Below are 18,399 nucleotides of genomic sequence, written 5' to 3'. Positions count from 1 at the left end.
TCAGAGTAGCTTATTCTTTCTCCCCTTCTCTCTCCACTCCAGCCCTTTTGCCTCCCACATAGGTTTTCTAACATTCTGGCAAAGGAAGTAGCTGGACTTTTACCCATTCTCTCACTTTGCAATAAAGAAGCATTCATTTTTCCAACATTAAAAGCTTGGACAGAAAACCTGGTCTAAAAAGCTTGATGTTTTGAGCAAATGTTTAAAAATACCCTCTGACTTGGCTGCTATAAGTAGTCTTAAAGCACTCTTGCCTAGCGGGGTGAAGAAATTATCTTTCCCAAAATAAAGTAAAAAAAAAAAAGCTAATACTTATCCAATAGTATCCCCAAAATAAGGTAATAAAGAAAGTTAATACTTATCCAGTAGTATTGATAGCAGCTAATTGAATTTAGTAATTTCAGATGTTACAGAAATCAGTCCGAAGCCCTAAGGAACCTGGGTAAGAATAGTTCCATCTTTAAGGAGCTCCCTTACACATGGATGTTGCAGGAGCTGAGAATGAGAGGTAAAAGTTGTGGCAAATATGGAAAATAATACCTGCTTCTTTTACATCTTGTCTGTTTCCCAAGACAAAAGGTTACATTTTTTGCTAAGAGTAATACACTTTGTGATTTTGCTAGATTTCTGTATCTTGTTTTTATTTTAAATTGTGCTGCTGTTTCACAGCATATCTTCTGGGATAGCTGGTTCAAGGGAATACATTCCCTTTCAGTATTCTTATAAGGATGAATTGATTAGCATCTGACGTAGCATTCATTGAAGTGCTGTTTCCTGGCTCTAAATATGTCTTCACAACCGAAGGGCAGATCAAGAAAGCATAGGAAATAATAAAGTTTGGTTTTATCTGTGTACTTTATTTTTTTGGGCATATATGCATCAACCTAAGTTAATAGAGAACTGACTTCAGCAGAGAAAAGTCAGATTCAGTCTGTTTCATACATTTGTGCTCTGTGTGATGAGTGATGGTGTTGTGCTCTGTGTTGCTAGGGTAACCCAAAGAAACAGAGAAAATACGGCAAAATTTCAAAAAGGAAGCATTCTGATTTCTTCGGTGCTTCTTACTTGCTTGTGAAATATTTTGCCAAAATATTATTGAGAAAACCCAGTAGTCCTTTAAAGGTTTTATTCCAGATGTAGAGACTAAACTAAATGATGCAGTCATACAGTAGTGATTTATTTCTACTTAAGGCCAAATGCCAATATCACTGTAACTTGCTTCCAAAATCTTTATCATGGAATAAACTGTACTTGCCTTGTGCCTCCATTTTGTCATCTTTGCTCTTTCGATCTCTCTAAATAAATCTAAATTCTTTCCAAAATCCTAGCTCTGTGTTGCTTTCCCAAAAGCTGTGCTTTTAGTAATCCCTCCTCTAAACTGCTAAAACATTTATTCTTTGATAATATGACAGAAGTTGAGAATGAGAAGAGGGGCTGGGGTAGACAGCGCCACAGTTCTCTGTCCCTCCTGTACAGTAGTTTAGCCAGCACTAAGCTGGTATTGCTCTAGGGGAAAAAATGAGCCATCAGAAATCTGTGACTCCCAGTTGTTGCATATCCCATGTACCCCCAAAATGCAGGGTTCCTGTCTCAGGAGGATATATCCATCCTTGTGTATACCTGGCATTTATGGGTCTTAGCTCCCCTGAAGAGGTGGTGAGTGAGTGGACTGAAGTGTGGATTCCTTCCCACTCACAGCGTATGGATAGGGCATCTGTAGTTTCTGCTATTTATTCTGAGTCACCTCTGCACTGAGTTGTTTTCTGCATATTCTTACGACAGCAACCAAGCAGATACATTTTTGGACTGGTGAAACTCTGTGTTGGCACAGGTGTGAACATAGTGATACCCAGTATAAGTTACAGTCAGTCACCTTTCTTTATCAGAAGATATGTTCATTGCCAAATATTGATATGAATTACACAGTATAGACTTGATGTTTTTTTAATCTGTTCTTTTGCATACACCAAGAAACTAAATAAAACTCACTATTGAGTGTTATAAGCTGTGGTAAACTGTGGTTTTGCTTATACACAAGGCACTTGTACATCACCACCTGTTTGCTTGGCACAAAAATAACACAGGATTACATTTACCAAATCTTTCCCCAGGCACAGACCAAGGGAGGAGATTGAATGCAGGAGGTATTGCTGGTTTTATTGTTGGTTTTGGTTTTCTTCCTGTCTGATTTTAGAAGCTATAAAAATGTCTCTGTCTCTGTGAGCAAGCAAAGTGGTATGACCTGCCAAATCCTAGCTCTTCCTGAGGCACCACCTCTTAATGCTTTATCCAAATTGAACAATTGTATTAATCATGGGGGTCGAGGACAAGAGAGTGCACACAGGCAGTTGCTATGGAGTAGTTGGTAGATGGAAAATTTTTACCCTGACTTACATTGCAGTAACTTGTTTATCCGTACCCAGACATGGTTCATAGAGGTGTCTGAATGATGCTTAAAGGGAATAAATGAGTCAGTATCAAGGGCTATTCTACCAAATTACCTCTGCTACCTGCCTGTAGGAAGAGTGGGAGTAAAAAGGACAATAATTTGGGGAACATTTGATTTAATAATGGCAAAGAGCTGTCAGGCAATAGAAAGTGAATTTCAGTGCTGTCTTGAAAAAATGCTGTGAGTTGCCATGGTTGCTGCAGCTTAGCTAAAGCAAATAGATACTTTATACAGAATAGTTTTTGCAAAGTGCTGTTCTGCTAGTTGACAGCTGCACCTTCCTGTGCTTTTATATATGTTTCTAAATATTTACAGGATTGCACTTAATTGCATATTTTGATACTTATTTTTCCAAGTGACTCCCCAGATATACCAACTATTCCTTTTGGAAAGAATGTTATCATGACTGTGTGTTCTCCATATGGGTGTCTCTTTAAATTGATCTATAAAATATACACAGTATGGTCTAGTTTGGGGTGGAGGGAAATGAGGGTAAAGTATATTCAAAACTAAATGCAAACGAAGTTAACATAGATGATGATCCTGGTGATCAACAGGACGAGCTCAAGTCTGTTATTCTTGGGAGGGGGGAGTGTAACATCTGAAAATTTTGAGAAGCTACAAGGAAGGAAAAAAGTAGAAGTGATAACACTTAAGTGTAGCCATGGTGCAAGGGTCAACTGAATTATGTACAGGTAAAAAACGTGGGGGGGAGGGGGGTGCACCAGGGAGATAAAAGAAGGAGAGATTCAGCAAAGTAAAATGCTCCGAGGTCTAAAGACTTGTCAGCAACTTCTTTGGAAGTTAGAAAAATCTATAGGGTGTGTAAATGGTGATATCTGTCAATGTGTTTAAATTGCTGTCTATTTTGAAGTGGGGTTTTCATTTTGTTTCCTTGAGAGGCAATTAATTTCACCCCTGAAATTCAGATGTTCTCCTGAATGAGAACAAACTGATTCCTTTGAGAACTCTTAACACTTTGTATGACTTGACTGGCACAAAGCTTTAGGATATAGAATTCTTACTATTTATTTTTGCATAGGTACTAGTCTAGACCTGGAATTTAAAGCAGCAGACTGGAGAAAAAAAAAGAAATCTATATTTGCCCTGGAAAAAACAACAAACCAACCAACACAATAGAGGAAATACCCAGTTTAATTACCTGTAATTAGTGAAGCTGCTGACTTTTAGGGCTTTTTAGGAATGGAGAAAGAAAACAACACTAGAAGGGACCAGTTAACAAGGCTACTCTATTTATAATAAATACTTTAATATAGTGTAATATTTGAGCAGGAAGCTGCAGGATCCTATCAGTTTCCTCCAGCTCTGCAAGTTGCTGCAGAAGCAATGCTCCGTCTCTCTTCCCTTGCCCACCCCTGAGATAAGAGCCAAGGAGTGTTCAGGTTATCACCCAGGCTACTCCCCAGGTTTGCTCTTCTGGGTTGGTTTTGTGGGGTTTTATTTTTTATTTGACAGGTGTGTCTTCTGCCCTACACTGTCCTGAATATTTGTTTTCTCTTTAGGAGAACCTGCAGATTAGACTGGGATATTAGGAAGCTGACAGAGATGGACCACCCAGGGAGGGGTCAGAAAAGAGTGTGAGGAAATGGATAATGTGTTTCATGACTTGCTGGGGCTGATACACATTTCTAGAAGCGCTTGTTTTTGTTTTGATAAGGGATTTAAGAATAGTGTGGAAGCCTAATAGGTGAGATCAGCAAGGAAGCTCAATGCTCAAGAGGCATTATAAGAGGACAGGCTCTGAAGTGATGGATGGGGACTCTTCCCCACGGAGGGTGTTGGCCAGCTGTGTTCCTTCTCTGCCTTTTTGCTCTTGGGCATCTCTTCTCCATCCCCCAGCTCTTCATAAGAAGGTGAGGGTGTGGGGTGGGGACAGGCTGCTTGGTCGTTAGGGCCCACAGACCTTTTTGCTGTTAAGCCAGGGTTTTCTTGTTGGGGCATGGAGAAATGCTGTCTGCTGTCGTCTTGTATATAAATGTCATTGGGTCCATGTGCTTTTCATAATCAAATAGAATAGTGAGTTTCCAAACGCTGTTCTTGAACACTGTGGCCATAACCTGACCGTTTTATTTCCCATAATCTCAGCAGTGAGCTGTAGCTAGTGGGGTTGAGTATCAGTTTGCTAAGAATACAAGTGCTGGAGGAATGTCCTCATGTTTCTGTACCCATGCAGCAGCCCCATCTTCCACTGGAGCTTTTCTGTTCTCAGCAGCAGGTGGGAATTCAGTGAAATCCGATAACAGCAATATTAATAGCAGCTGAGTAGGTGGCCAAAGAGGTTGAAATTTAGCTCAAGCCTGCTGCTAGTTGAACAGCCAGCATTCGTCTCCCGCGCAGCATACCTCGGTGGGGGTGGAGAATCCTTCAAACCCTCTGACGTCCTCTTTAGAAGTGTAAGTGAAGCTGGTCAGAGTTGGGCTAGAGGACCTGGAGCTCAGTGAGGAGCTCAGGAGCAGGCTTGTTCTGCAGCCTGCTCATTCTCGCCAGCTCCCAGGCTGGAGAGTGGCTCTTCCAAGCCCTTCAAAGGGCAGAAGTGCTGCCTTCATGCATGCAAGTGCAAAGGGAGAGCATGCATGCTTCTTTTTAAGCAGGAGTCTGTTCAGGTCCCGTGTTCGTGAGATCTGTAACAGAGGAAGGGATGGAAAACAGATAGCTTTGGCAGCTGTTGGGATTTCTGGAGTATTCATCACCAAGGGAAGGGTTTGGCACTGGGCAGGGTGCATTTGTCACTGGCACATTCCTTTCTATCAGCGGGAGTGTCTCAGTCCATTCTTTCTCCCCATAAATGGGTTTAGATTTGTTTTATCTCTTGGCTATGACTACACAGCCTTTTCTTAGCTGATAACCCTCATTTGGGGGATAAGGATGCTCTGATGTAGTGGGTTTTTTTGGTGGCGTGTTTTTTTGTTTAGATTTTTTTTATTATATATTAATATTTATATTTTAAATGTGTTTGGATATGAGAAATAGACCCTCAGAAAGCCATGTTTTCTGAATGGGGTGCTATAAAATCATCTTCCAGAGTTTTGCTCAGGCTTCTGGTATCTTGGATTTGGTCTTGAGCATTATGTTGATGTTCTCCCTGGAAAATAACCAAATGAAGTGTCAAAGTAGATTTGACATCATGAGTTGCTAGTTGCTGGGATTTAGTATGTATTAGGATGCAGGGGGAACCAAACTGTATGATGTGTTAAAGAAACAAAATCCAAACTACTGAGTTTGTTTGTTACAAGTTTTGAAATAAGTTGAACTTAAAGGTAGCGACTTGAAAGGTATTGTGCTTTTGTAAAGGGGCACTGGAGAGGTGTCTAGAGGTGTCTGTGTGTCAGTATTGCCAGTGGGTTTATTAAAATAATCCTAGCAAGCTTTCCTTACTCCTCGGAGCTAAGGATCAGCAGATGAATGAATGGGAAGCACAGCTCACCTCTGGCTGGGGTTCCATCACACAGGGACTCCTCGACCAAGCCTCCTGCCTGCTCCTCTGCAGCAGTGTGTTGTCTCTGCTCTGGTGCTCATGTAGTCTCTTGTACAAGTGTGCTCTAAAACATACAAGCAAATTAATTTGGGGTTTGGAAAAATCCAAACAAAGAAATAGGCACAGCCCTCTGGTCTTTATGGGCAATGTGGAACCACAGTGTAATTAGGAGTTATGTTGGCATAACCACGGGGGCAGCAAAGTGGAGTGACTGGAAGGAAAAGGGAGACCAGGAAATCCTCAAGCTAGAGCTGCTGCCAGAGCCTTTGTAATGGCCTTGGTGACTAATTCTGCTATTTAACCTTGAGCAAACAGTGGAGCTGAGAACAAATTCCTTGAGCTGTGGCTCAGCCTGCTGATCTGCCATGTCACTTTGCTTTCTTCTGTTGAAGTGGTCCTTGTTAGAGAAACATCCGTTGGTCCGTGCTGGTTGGCCATAAGTCATGTCTGTGAATATGTGTTGTGTCCAAAGGCAGAGGAAGTATTTGTCTCTAAGCATATCACCTACTAACAAGTGAGAGCTATTTCTGTCCCATTTGTCTTTTTTCTGTTTCTGAAGGATTAATGTAGATTATATGATTTATACAGAAGGTATTATTCCTCCACAGGTGGTTATTTCACATCTTTTTGCATGAGTGTTCAACTTGGATTTGTGTAGTTGTGCTTCACAGCTACTATAATATCCCCCACATGTTGTTATCTCATGGCCTTTAGACTTTCATGCTGCATTTCATAGATACCTTCCGGGGTGGCTAATCTTGAAGTTGTACATAAACTGTTATTGTGAAACTACTGCCAACAATTAAGGCTCATGCAATGTGAGTTAAAGTTGTACTTTTAAAATTTTGAGACCTCTGTGTTAGCTGGGATTCGGCACTGGGGTTAGGTTAGGTAAAGTGGAAGAATGGCATTGCTTTTCTTCCAAGCTTAAGAATGAATATTAAAATGCTGAGACTGGCAGGAGAAAATGAAGGATTTATAATCAAATTGTTTCGGCAAGATCTTAACCACTGTCCTTATCAGCTTCCTTTGCTTAGTTCAGATATTTCTAGTGAAGTGGCATTGTTAGTGAAAGGTGATATAAAAACCTCTGGGAAGACAGAGAAGGTAATGTTTGAAATGACACAAAGTGATTTAATAAGTGGCGTTGCATTGTCATTTGGAGAGGAACCCATTTCTTTCAGCTGATTGTTTTAAGATGCAGCCTTGGCTGTGCCCTGCTGAGCAAAGCAGCAACCTGCTTATAATTTTCAGCATAATGGCATTCATCTATTCAAGCCAGAAATTAGATTACACAGAATAATATTTTCATAAAGTCTGCACCAGCTGAGCTCTCTGATGGTTTTGGATAAAAATATCAAAAAAAGCAGACTTCTTTCACAGTTGCCCAATGTAGGATTTGTGTTTATTTGCATTGATGAAGATAGTTAAGCCAGTGGGTTACCCCTTCAGTTACTATAATAGGTGTTGTAGGCAAATGTCTCTACAGCCAGTGCTGTGTTAGCACTTCAGTGCTAGGGGCATATTCAAAATAAGGTTATAATTGTCCAGGAGTGTTTAAAAACTACATTGCTGAAGTTCTGGGATGCCATTTCCCAACTGACTTCTTCAGATACAGTGTGAGAAACTGAGTGTTTCAGCCCTGTGTATTTAAAGCCAGACTTGTGAAGGGGAGCGGAGGTGAGAGCAGGGGCTTGCTGTTGGGTAGCAACAGGTTGTCAGTGAAGGCAGGATCACACCTCCTCTCACAGCAGCAAAGAACTTGCTATGTTTGAGGTTGGTGACTCTGTTTTGTCCCTTGCTATGATCTACGGTTGTTCAGAGCTGTATGTAAGACCCCAGTTGAATTCTTTGCATAGTTCTGCACAGTATTTACATTTTTATAACTTTATAAAGGGGAACTTCTAAAATTATATACCTGTTGTTTTACACAGATTCTAGGTCAGTATGTTCATCCAGAATCCTCCTTCTTTTCCTTGGTTAAGTGCTGTTGTAAAATTAATATATGCATAAAAAAATGAGGAACTGATTGTTCTAAGTTAGCAGGATGTTCTTGTTTTGTTCTGCTTGGACTACACTATCATTACAGGTTGCTTAAAAGGTTTAGAGACCAATAGGTGTAGCTCAGAGAAGGATGCAAGTGAAGAAACTTTGTTCACAGAGTAAGCATTTTGTCTGTTTGTTTCTGTTAGCTGAGCAAACATGTGAATGGAGCACTGTCTGTCATTCAAGTGTGTGAAGTATCTCTGCCTGCATTTTGGGTCTCAACTGTGCTCACTGATTTACCTGACTGAAGTTTTGCACTGTTTATAGTCCAAGTGCACAGGGTAAATGGTTGACCTAAATGATCTCAGGGAACTCATAGAAAGCAGAAGCGCCCATAATGTTCAGTGACGTAGCTTTGCTCTACGTGAAGGTCAGAAACCTCTTGGATACAGGCTCCAGCTGATTAAAGGTGGAGTTTTTCACTCCTAGAACTGTTGAAGTTTGGAAGCAAGCTTAATGGTATCTTTCGCAAGGGCCTCTGCTTTTATAATTGCAAATAACAGCAGAAATTGTGCTAGTAGAAGGCTTTTAAACCTTGAATCTAAAGAATGTAAACCTTTTAAAATGCTCTCTGTTGGGTTTGGGAAGTGTAATGTTGATACACACCAGCACAAGAATAATCTTCCATCCTTTGCTTAGGAAACCAACATGTCTCTAGGCATCACTTGGTGTGACCTGCAGCATGGGCATGGATGAAGAAATCCTTGTACTGAAGAAAAGGAAGAGGAAATTTTTTTCTTCCAAAATAGTCTCAAGTGAAGAAGGAGCAACAATGTTTTTCAGAAATGTTTATTATGAATATTAATATTATGATTATTTAATTAGAACAAAATTGTAGATATTACACATTAAAAGAGAAGTTCCTTCCTATCCATGAGAAAGATGTTACTGAGTACAAAGGCAGCAGCATCTCTGGTGTGTGATATTAAAGGAAGTTGCATTGAAGACTTGCAGGTCAGATCCAGCTCAGGACTTTTTGTTCCTGGCAGCCTGATGCCTTTATGGTGTCTAGGCAGGCAAGGAAGTTATAGCTGCACTGAGTGGGAGTGGGTGCTTTCAAACTAGGAGGAAAGAGGAGCAGGGACAGTCTGTGTCCGTGCGTCCCTGCTGGTTGTCATGTTGCATCAATTACTGTATTTCTGTAAAGAGTGCCACCCTGTGCTGACTGGCCACTGTCATCATTTTGTTAAATCGTAACTATCCCCTAAATGGCTTATTCTACCTTTCCCCTGCAAGCTTTCACTAGCTTATTTCCTAAACAGGCAGAAACAGGAGAGATGTGCCAATATATCACTGGTCTGACCTGTTGCAGGTCTGCGTCGGTCTTCCTGACACAGTTAGTTCTCCACTTTTTTGTTTGAATCCCTTCACCGTGCTGCAGATGAAGCTTGCTGCTGAACCAGCCCCAAACCAACAGTGTCTGGGGCAGGTGAAAAGTTGTTTTGGTATATTTAAGCCATTTGCCCTGCCATAACTGCTGGCAGTGTAAGCCAGTGTAAGTGTTGTTCAGCTTCTGTCTGCAGTCGAGCCCTGAATATTTACACATGGGGACTGAGTCTGTGGTACCCCACCTTTGGGAGGCTCCCAACCAAAAAGGTTATTTTTAATATGAACAGTACGAGAACATGACCACTGTGAGTGTGTTGGTGTGCTTCTGAGGTGTGCCACAAATTGTCTATGTGTATAAAAAGAAGTTTACTGATGTTGGTGGTAGTATACTAAATTTTCTTTTTGACAAACACACATTTTGCGTTAAAAGCAAATGAAACTCCTCCTTCCAGCAGTACAACCTCTCTTTCTAGATGTCCCAGTTTCAGTTGCTCATATTTTTTTGTCTGAAAAATTCTCTCTAGGCTGAAACATCCTCCGTGTCTGAGGCAAATATTTTAGAAAATATAATCCAATCAGGGAAAAACTAACAATTGCGTCTGCTTTCATATGGAACTGAAGATCTTCCTGGCCAATACAGCCTGTATTTCCCAAAGTCATTAGCTTGTTTCCACTTATTTTTTTGTTGGTAACTAAAAACTTCAGCTAATTAAAAAAGCCTAGAGCCTTTTCAAGTACCTCTCAAGTCAGAAACTACGATAGATCAGCTAGTTTCTGGGTTAACATGTAACAACTGAAATAGTACAGAGTTTATAGCTAGGAATTCAAAGCAAAATAATTTTCTTTTGGAATAACCATAGTTGCATATTTTATAATGGCCTCTTACTTGGCTTGAAAACTTTTAAATCTTGAATAATAGTTAAATTTCAAGTCAAATATTTAAAAAAGTTTTTGTTTTGTTTTGTTTTTCTTGCTTCCTGCCCTGCTTCAGACCGGAGGAGACCAACAGAAGAGTGAAAAATGTAAGATATGTACCTCAGTGCTTTCTGAAGCAAGTTCATGCTGACTGTGACTAAATATTTTTAAAACACTTCTTTTTATTGCACTATCATGTTAACCTTCAGCTGTTCATTTATCTGATACAATTTACTGCTATCTTAGGATTGTCTTTATGCTGTTTACTTTCCCAAATAAATGTAATAATTAGAAACAAGACCTATACCTGCTTGCTTGAGATGCAGGAGATGCATCATAACACTCTTTAATTGGTTTTGATGGAGATCTAAGCTAATACTGTAACCAAGATTTTACAACTCACTGTGCAAAAAATCTTTTAACAGCATGTTGAGATTCTTTTATACTGGCATATGGTACAAGAGGGAAGTAATTAAGCTTATATTTGTTTTTTTTTGTTTATTTGGTTTTAGGTTTTGATTACATTATACTGGCTTGGGAGAAAAGCTCAAAGTAACCCTCATTATAATGGTCCATACCTCAATCTTAAAGCATTTGAGAAGTTACTAGGGCAAGCGTTGACTAAGGTAAGGAATTGAAAATAAATAAATAAATAGCACGAATTTTAAAGTTTGGTATGCATTACAGCATCCACTCTCAACAATTTCTTGGGAGTTTAGTTTTAGTCTTAGTTTTGACAACATAGCCCTTTGATTTGGCTTGCTCTCAAAGTCCATGTGAAAAGAAGAACTTTAGCTTGCACTGCTTCTTCTGCTGTCCATATAATCCCACGATTCAGAATCCACATGATCTGATTGATGTACTAGGTTGTGAAGAAGCCACTCTTGCTTCCCTTTGGCTAAGATAAGAGAAATCTAAGACCTTGTGCTGAATCTTCTATTCAAGCTGTTGTTTTTAGGGCTTTGAAAGAGTCATTGTTAAAGTTTGTGCACTCAAAATGCATTTTTAAAATTTTAAGTGAAAACTCAATAATAGCATTTGCATCTTAAATTCTTGTAAAAGACCTTTCAAAACTTACTCTTACAGGCACTTGAAGAGTCTAGCCACCTGAACAGAAGTGGCAGGGATAGTGGGTACGGTGATATTTGGTACGTTGACCGGGGAGAGCCCTTTCCATCTTCAGCTAGCCATAAAAGAGACGATTCCTTCGATAGCTTGGACTCTCTTGGTTCAAGATCTTCCACAAGCTTTTCATCAGATATAACCTTGAAAGGTGGCAGTGAAGGTATGTTTTCCTCTCTTAAAACTTTTGCTGATGTATGTATTTAAAATGTGGGAGAAGACAGTGTATGTACCTAGTATTTCAGGCACTTAAATTGGCTTGAAAGGCAACTTTAGTTTTGCAACTGCTGCAGTTGCGTCCTGCTTCAGCAAATATTGACCTTTAACAGTTGTTAGAAACAAAACAATGATTGCATAACTTCTCCTAGGAAGGGTTGCTGGGACTGTTGCTCTCACTGCCATGTTAGTGTGTGTGAACGTGCAGGATATTTACCCGCAGTTCAGGAAGGGAACTTGTAGTATAGTGTGAAGTTATAAAAATAGTGAGCTTTTGGATTTATTACATGTGAATGACACAAAATCATTGGTCTGAAGCCACACAGAAGAATTCTGATCTGAGGAAAGCATGTTAGACATGCTGTATGTGTGAAGTACCTGGGCTTCTACTGGGCGTTATTCTGGTGAGATGAGCATGTTGCCATGCTATTTGGTGGTAGCTTGTCTTTGTTAGTAAATTTGAGTATCAAGTATGTTTAATTAAACTTTTGTGCTGCTTTATGTCTAGAGGTTAGCACTTTGTTTCCTGCAGGGAGCAGTGATAGTGAAAGAATGGAACAAATGTAGCAGGGGCTACATTCAGCTTAATGGACCTTATCACAGCTTTGCCACAAACCTCTAGAAATACCTCTCCTATTGTCCTGTCAGTAAATTTACAGTCAAGACATCCTAAATGTGGAGTTAAATAGATTTTAGGTTTTAGTCAATGTTCTAGCCAGAAACTGGTGTCTAGAGAATAATGTTTGTGCCTTCCCTTTTTACTCCTTTCTTCTAAGGTTGTGACAGTGACACAGACTCAGAACTGCCTTTCAAAATGCATGACTCCCATAAAGATGACAGGTCTTACCGTAGGATTTCTGTGATTGAACCGAAGCCTACCACTGATTTCAATCGCTTCTTACCCAACAAAAACAAGCAGACGGCCTATGTGCCAGCACCTTTAAGGAAGAAGAGGACGGAGAAGAATGAGGACAACAGGAGGAGCTGGGCAAGTCCTGTCTTCACTGACTCGGATGGAACATTTTCAAGGTACTGGTGTGCTGTCTTAGTAAAGCAGACTTTAAGATTTTTAAAATAAGTGATTTATTTATTAGATAAAGAAAAGCTAGTGTTGCTGAAATACAAAGTAAAGTGTTAAGAGTTTTCATGTTTTAACGGGAGATGTTTTGGTGTGGTGGTATGGTTGGTGTTTTGTTCGTTTGGTTTGGTTTGTGGTGTTTTTTTTCTTACTGAAGTAGTTTTCTGACATTTAAGTAATGTTTTGAGGCTGATCAGAATCTAGATAGAGGGGATTTTAATGCTTTTAAATGCAAGTTCATGAGAGGTAGTTTTGGTTTCTCATTAAAGTCTTCCAAAATACACTGATGAACTTCAGTTGTCCGGCTTCTTGGTACATAGAGATGAGATTAGTGGGCAGTTTTGGGTTTCATCATTGCCTTCGTGACTTCACTGTCTTCATTCTGTTCCTGTTTTGATCAACCTCAGTGGACATGAAAGGAATCCTGTAGTCTCCTGCCAAAGTAGCAGAGCAGAGTGTGGGCTCACAGATCCAGCTTCCCTCCAGATGATCTATGAGTATGACAGTGGCTCTGATTCAGAAGATGAAAGAAGGCTGCCCGACCTGGTTATGGATGACTTAGCAAATCGTAGATTTCTAGTCAAAAAGAGCCCTGTAAGCTCTGCTACACCTGGACATCATTTCATGTTGCGCAATGACTCTCCTAAATCTTGCTCGCAAGAAAGTTATCCAGCTGGTCCACTAGCTGCAATGCTTGAACCACTGAGGTCAGAGATACTAATCCAAGATCCAGTAACTGTTGCATTATCTAAATTGCAGTCCATAATAACTCCATAAAGTTAGCCTTCTAATTGGCATTTTAACAGAGCTGATAATTTGTTATGGCTTTTCTGTCAAATTTCATATTTTTGTCAGAGGCAATAGGATGCTGATGTAACCATTTTTTTTTATTTTTTTTTAATATATCTTACTGTTTCTGGTGCTGCAGTGGAACTGAAAACTAATTTGCTTCATTCATGAGGTTGAACTCCTGGGCCAAAAAGCATGTCTCTTTGCATTCTTTATGTCAAGTTGCTCCTGAAATATCTTAACTGATTGGGTATTTTGCGCAGTAACCAGAGGAGGCAGAGGCAGTTGGCTACTAAAGAGGAAAACAAACCAAGAGCTAACATTCCTTCAGAATTATCTGGGTATTTTGATGAGGACGAGGATGAAGAAATAGGCATCCCAAACATCGAGAAAGATGATCTCTATTTTCGCAAGCTAAGTTCTTCAGCAGCAAACACAGTTGTTGCTTTTGACAAATTTCTTCCTAAGTTTTGGACTCCAGAAGAGGAATTGCTATGGAAAAAAATCAGAAAGTCCTCTTTCAAACCCTGGTATAAAGAGATTCAAGGGTTCAGGTGCGTTTTCATGCATGCCCCTGTTTCTCTCCTGTGTGCAAAACCTATAAATAAAGTGTAGCTGTATGACTTGATTTTTATTTTTAATTTTTATTGCCGGTGTAGCAGCAGGATTTGTTTTCTCCTTTACTTTTCTTCCTTCTTTTCTTTTTTTGAGAATAATTGAAACATTATTTTCATTACTGTTGCACAGTTGCCACTGTGCATTTTACTCATGAGTACACTTTATGTTTATTTTTCTTTCCCTCTGCTCATTCTTTGTGCTGGTACACAGTAGAAAGAAATCAGATTCTGAGGAGGATTTTGCTTACAAACAAAGCTCTGCCATTGTTGCTAGTCACCCAAGACCAAGTTTTGACTGGAACAGCAGTTGCAGAAGAGATCAGAACTATAAGCCAACTGCTGACTATGTGGGAAGCTCATTGTCACAGATTGCAGAAGGAAAAATCTTGGAAGCTCCTGATCAGCCCAGGTTGATATTGCTGCATGAACTGCACTCTTGCTGCATCAAAAAGAAATGGCTGGATATGCAACAGCTGAATGCAATTAAACCACGTCCTGTGATGTTGTGCTTTTGGGGTTATTACTTTTTTTTTTTAATGTATCCATAAGTTGCTGGTCTTCTTGAAGATGTAAATGCAAAAGTGTAACATGCTGCATAGGGTTACTGGCTTTGTGTGTGAGCATGTAAGCGTGCTGTGTCTGAGCAGGTTAGTATGCCATGATACCTTTACGTTGGTTGACATGTGCTGTGCTACAGTTAGTGGTGGTGAATGCCAAGTGGTTTAGATGTACTGCTTGGGATGCTGCAAATCTAAACCGAATGTATATCAGGTACATTGTGATCTGCTTTTCTCTTGCTACTTAATGATATTTTCACTTCCCTCCTTTTGTTTTATATGCTTCAGTCAGTTTTCATTACTTCAGGCTCTGCAAAAATACTCTGACTACTTGTCTTCTGAAACGAAGACCAAAATAGATCCTACTTCTGGCCCTAGGCTCATAAAATGTAGAAAGAATATTTCCTTTATACCAGGAAGCAATCAAGGAGATGGGGAAAACAGGTATCTGTATCCAGATTTGGAAAACGATGACTTTTTCATCCGGAAAACTGGGGCATTCCATGTGAATCAAGTTGTTCTCCAAGACCCCCGATATTTAAAAAACTTCTCTGAGCAGGAGCCTCCCATAGAGGGTGAGATAATTCTGCAACCCAGAGAGGGCCAACCTGTGATTCCAGATTTGGAGAAGGATGACATGATTCTCCGTAAAATCCTGTCTCAGAGGAAAGAGGTGCCTTTATCAGGTGCTCCAGACAAGTATCACCCAGCACTCTTTCCTGATCCATGGAGTCTTCCGGAGGAGATACGGTCCAAATTCCTGTGTTTACTTGAAAAAGACGCTACACCAGAGGAAAGGAAGAGCAATGGCAGAGTGCTGTCACCATCTTCCCGCCATAAGAAGGATGATATGATGACCCGCAAGTTAGAATCTTGGAAGGTGGGAAGCAACGCCCAGCCAGTAAATTTCATCCCTGGTCCGTGCAGTGAAGAAGACTGGAAGAAGTGGGAAGCAATCAGGGAGGCCAGCAAAGTTAGACACAAGAAACGGCAGATGGTGGAGAGGTCAGGTTGTCTCCTGCACGGATTATGCTTGAATGCAGCTGAACCCTTTCCGTTCAGAAAAGCATCGTCTTGTGCTGAGCCATTCATAGAGTGCCGGTCTGCTATTTGTTCGTGGTGTCCTGGACAAGCTTGTTATTTGCTTTGAATAGAAGCTCCTGACTGCAATACCATATTTTCAACAAAAAATTAACACCGTTTCCTAGTTGTAGGCTGCTATTTTAGAGAAAATATGTTAGTGTTCCTTCAGGCTTAAAGTTCTGCATAAGTTTCTTTCCATGGTTGAACATGAATAGTGATTATTCAAAAGACTGTGGAGGCTAGAAATATTTTCCTTTTTCTCCCCCATATAACTGATAAAAACACTTCTGAAAGACATGAATGCTTTGACAACAAATTCTGGAAATGGGCATTCTGATATTCTTGCTTGCACCTAAATTGAAAATGCTTGTAAACTGTTTTGCCACAGTTCTGAGATAATTAGATGAGATGAAAAAAAATATCAGTAGTGTTTTGCCCACTCTAAGTCAAGGTGCATGCAAATTGTGTGTCCATGTAATATTAAATTCCACTGTTACGTATTTTGTTCTTCAAGTGTTTCTCCCCTGCTCTCATACAGTCCTGAACAATACTTTCCCCTAATCCTTTCCTGATATACACAAAATTTCTCTGACTGAATACTGGTTTTAACTACTTCCTAGCTCTCTTTTGAATTTTGTACTTACTTGGGGGAGAGTGGGATTTTGCCTATTTGCTTAGCTCTGAAAATACGGCATTGCAAGTTGCAGTTCTTCCAGCTGTGCATCATTACTTTGTGACTAAGACACTTTCATGTTCCAGTTGATATTTAATGTTGCTGTGTTTTGTTTTTAAGCTTAATACTGTTAACAAAGTGTGAGCTTCATAGAGGAATATTTCTGAAGTGCTTGAAAATATACTGCTTTTTAAGAATTCATTCAATAGAATAAAATACTCACATTCAAGACTACTGAAAATCTGCTTGAATCACACCGGATTAATTTGGTTTTCCATTTAATATGCTAAACTTCTAAATAGGACCTTTTATTCTCATCTATTCCAAGTATTAGTTTCATTTAGTATCGGAAATGGTCGAAGTAACAAGAAAAAAGCCCCTGTAAGCCTTGCTGGGACTCAAGTTAGTTCTAATTTTCATTTTGCTGCTCAGCAGCCCTGGAGTAAGTGGTGCAGAATTAATACAAGGCTCTATCAGTGCAGGATTGCTAAATCGGAACAGTTGAGAACTTGTAGGCAACCTTGTTCTGTCAGTTTTCTGTCTGACTTAAACATCATGCAAGTCCCAATCTGTCATTTGACTAGTTTCAGATCGCTGATGTGCTGTTCCATGCTGACTGGTCCCCAGGCTTTCAGTTTCCCCTTCACTAAGTGAGAGTGCTGGTGTGCTTGTGGTGTTAATGTTATGAATATCAAGATACTGAATCTTTTCTTTTTTGGTTTCTGATTTCTCAGACTTTTTCAAAAGCTTTCTGATGAGCAAGGGTAAGTTTTCTACAAGCTTGAAAGATCATAATGCTATGTTTGCCTCTAGATTTTCGTGCATGCACAGTAGCTAAAAACTCATGCTGGAAAAAACTTGTGCATGCTGCTTTGTTGTTCTGTGCTAGGCAATTTATGTGACAAATGTAAGAGACTAAAAGCTATGTCAGAAGCTCTCTGGCATCTAGGGTATCAAAGTTTGGATTATCAGGCACTTTGAAAATCAGCTCTAGTATTTTATTTCTGCTGAAGTACTTACAATCATAGAATCATAAAATAGGGTTGGAAAGGACCTTAAGATCATCTAGTTTCAACCCCCCTGCCATGGGCAGGGACACCTTACGCTAAATCATATCACCCAAGGCCTCATCCAACCTGGTCTTGAACACTGCCAGGGATGGAGCATTCACAATCTCCCTGGGCAACCTATTCCAGTGCCTCACCACCCTCACAGGAAAGAATTTCCTCCTTATATCCAATCTAAACTTCCCCTGTTTAAGTTTTAACCCGTTACCCCTTGTCCTATCACTACAGTCCCTAATGAAGAGTCCCTCCTCAGCATCCTTATAGGCCCCCTTCAAATACTGGAAGGCTGCTATGAGGTCTCCATGCAGCCTTCTCTTCTCCAGGCTGAACAGCCCCAACTTTCTCAGCCTGTCTTCATTCAGGAGGTGCTCCAGTCACCTGATCATCCTTATGGTTCTCCTCTGGATTTATTTCAACTGTTCCATGTCCTTTTTATGTTGAGGACACCAGAACTGTACATAATACAATGAGGTCTCACAAGAGCAGAGTAGAGGGGCAGGATCACCTCCTACTTGGTGTTCTCTGTTTATATCAGGCTTTAGAACATTCAGAAATGTAAAGGAAGATTAGTAAATATTTTATTTCAAAGGCTGTACAGGTATAATCTGAAAATAATTAATGACATGGTATTTATCATGTTGTTGCTGAATGTTCTTTGGTTATTTTATATACTTAAGGTTATTGAATCCTCAGTGGTAAACTTACTGGTTAGTGCCATGTGAACTTAGACTTTGTGACGTACTGTGTCTCAAAGGGAATATTTTTCCACTTACTGTGTCATGGCATGTTAAGTATTTGGTTCTGCATGTTTTATTTATTTATTTTTTTTAGTGTACATTTATTTATCTACTTATTTAATTTTACCCTGAGGCAAAACCTGGTAAATGACTAAACACTTCTAGAAGAAGCAAGAAACATTTTGGAAGAAGTTAGGTGTTAGGGGAAGGAGACACAGAAGGCTC

General features: G+C 39.9%; 1 protein-coding gene across 3 annotated transcripts in view; it reads left to right on the top strand.

The window, feature by feature from the left end:
• Nucleotides 1–18,399, top strand: part of LMO7 (LIM domain 7) — a 128,117-nt gene that overhangs the window by 71,841 nt on the left and 37,877 nt on the right. The window contains exons 5-13 of one of the 3 annotated variants that reach the window (XM_061445259.1): nucleotides 10,312–10,342; nucleotides 10,748–10,861; nucleotides 11,322–11,520; nucleotides 12,350–12,602; nucleotides 13,059–13,358; nucleotides 13,704–13,994; nucleotides 14,269–14,466; nucleotides 14,903–15,619; nucleotides 17,105–17,134. In XM_061445259.1, the coding sequence (XP_061301243.1) occupies nucleotides 10,312–10,342; nucleotides 10,748–10,861; nucleotides 11,322–11,520; nucleotides 12,350–12,602; nucleotides 13,059–13,358; nucleotides 13,704–13,994; nucleotides 14,269–14,466; nucleotides 14,903–15,619; nucleotides 17,105–17,134 (2,133 nt within the window). The remainder of the gene's footprint in view (nucleotides 1–10,311; nucleotides 10,343–10,747; nucleotides 10,862–11,321; nucleotides 11,521–12,349; nucleotides 12,603–13,058; nucleotides 13,359–13,703; nucleotides 13,995–14,268; nucleotides 14,467–14,902; nucleotides 15,620–17,104; nucleotides 17,135–18,399) is intronic. The other 2 variants (XM_061445260.1, XM_061445261.1) reach the window with 2 other exon arrangements.

The sequence above is a fragment of the Pezoporus flaviventris genome, unplaced genomic scaffold, assembly GCF_033815535.1.
Source record: "Pezoporus flaviventris isolate CSIRO_AGI_PZ_B2104156 unplaced genomic scaffold, CSIRO_AGI_Pfla_v1 ptg000003l, whole genome shotgun sequence".
NCBI lineage: Eukaryota > Metazoa > Chordata > Aves > Psittaciformes > Psittacidae > Pezoporus > Pezoporus flaviventris.
Note: the sequence above shows the minus strand (reverse complement) of the source record. Positions and strands in the feature narration are given on the sequence as shown.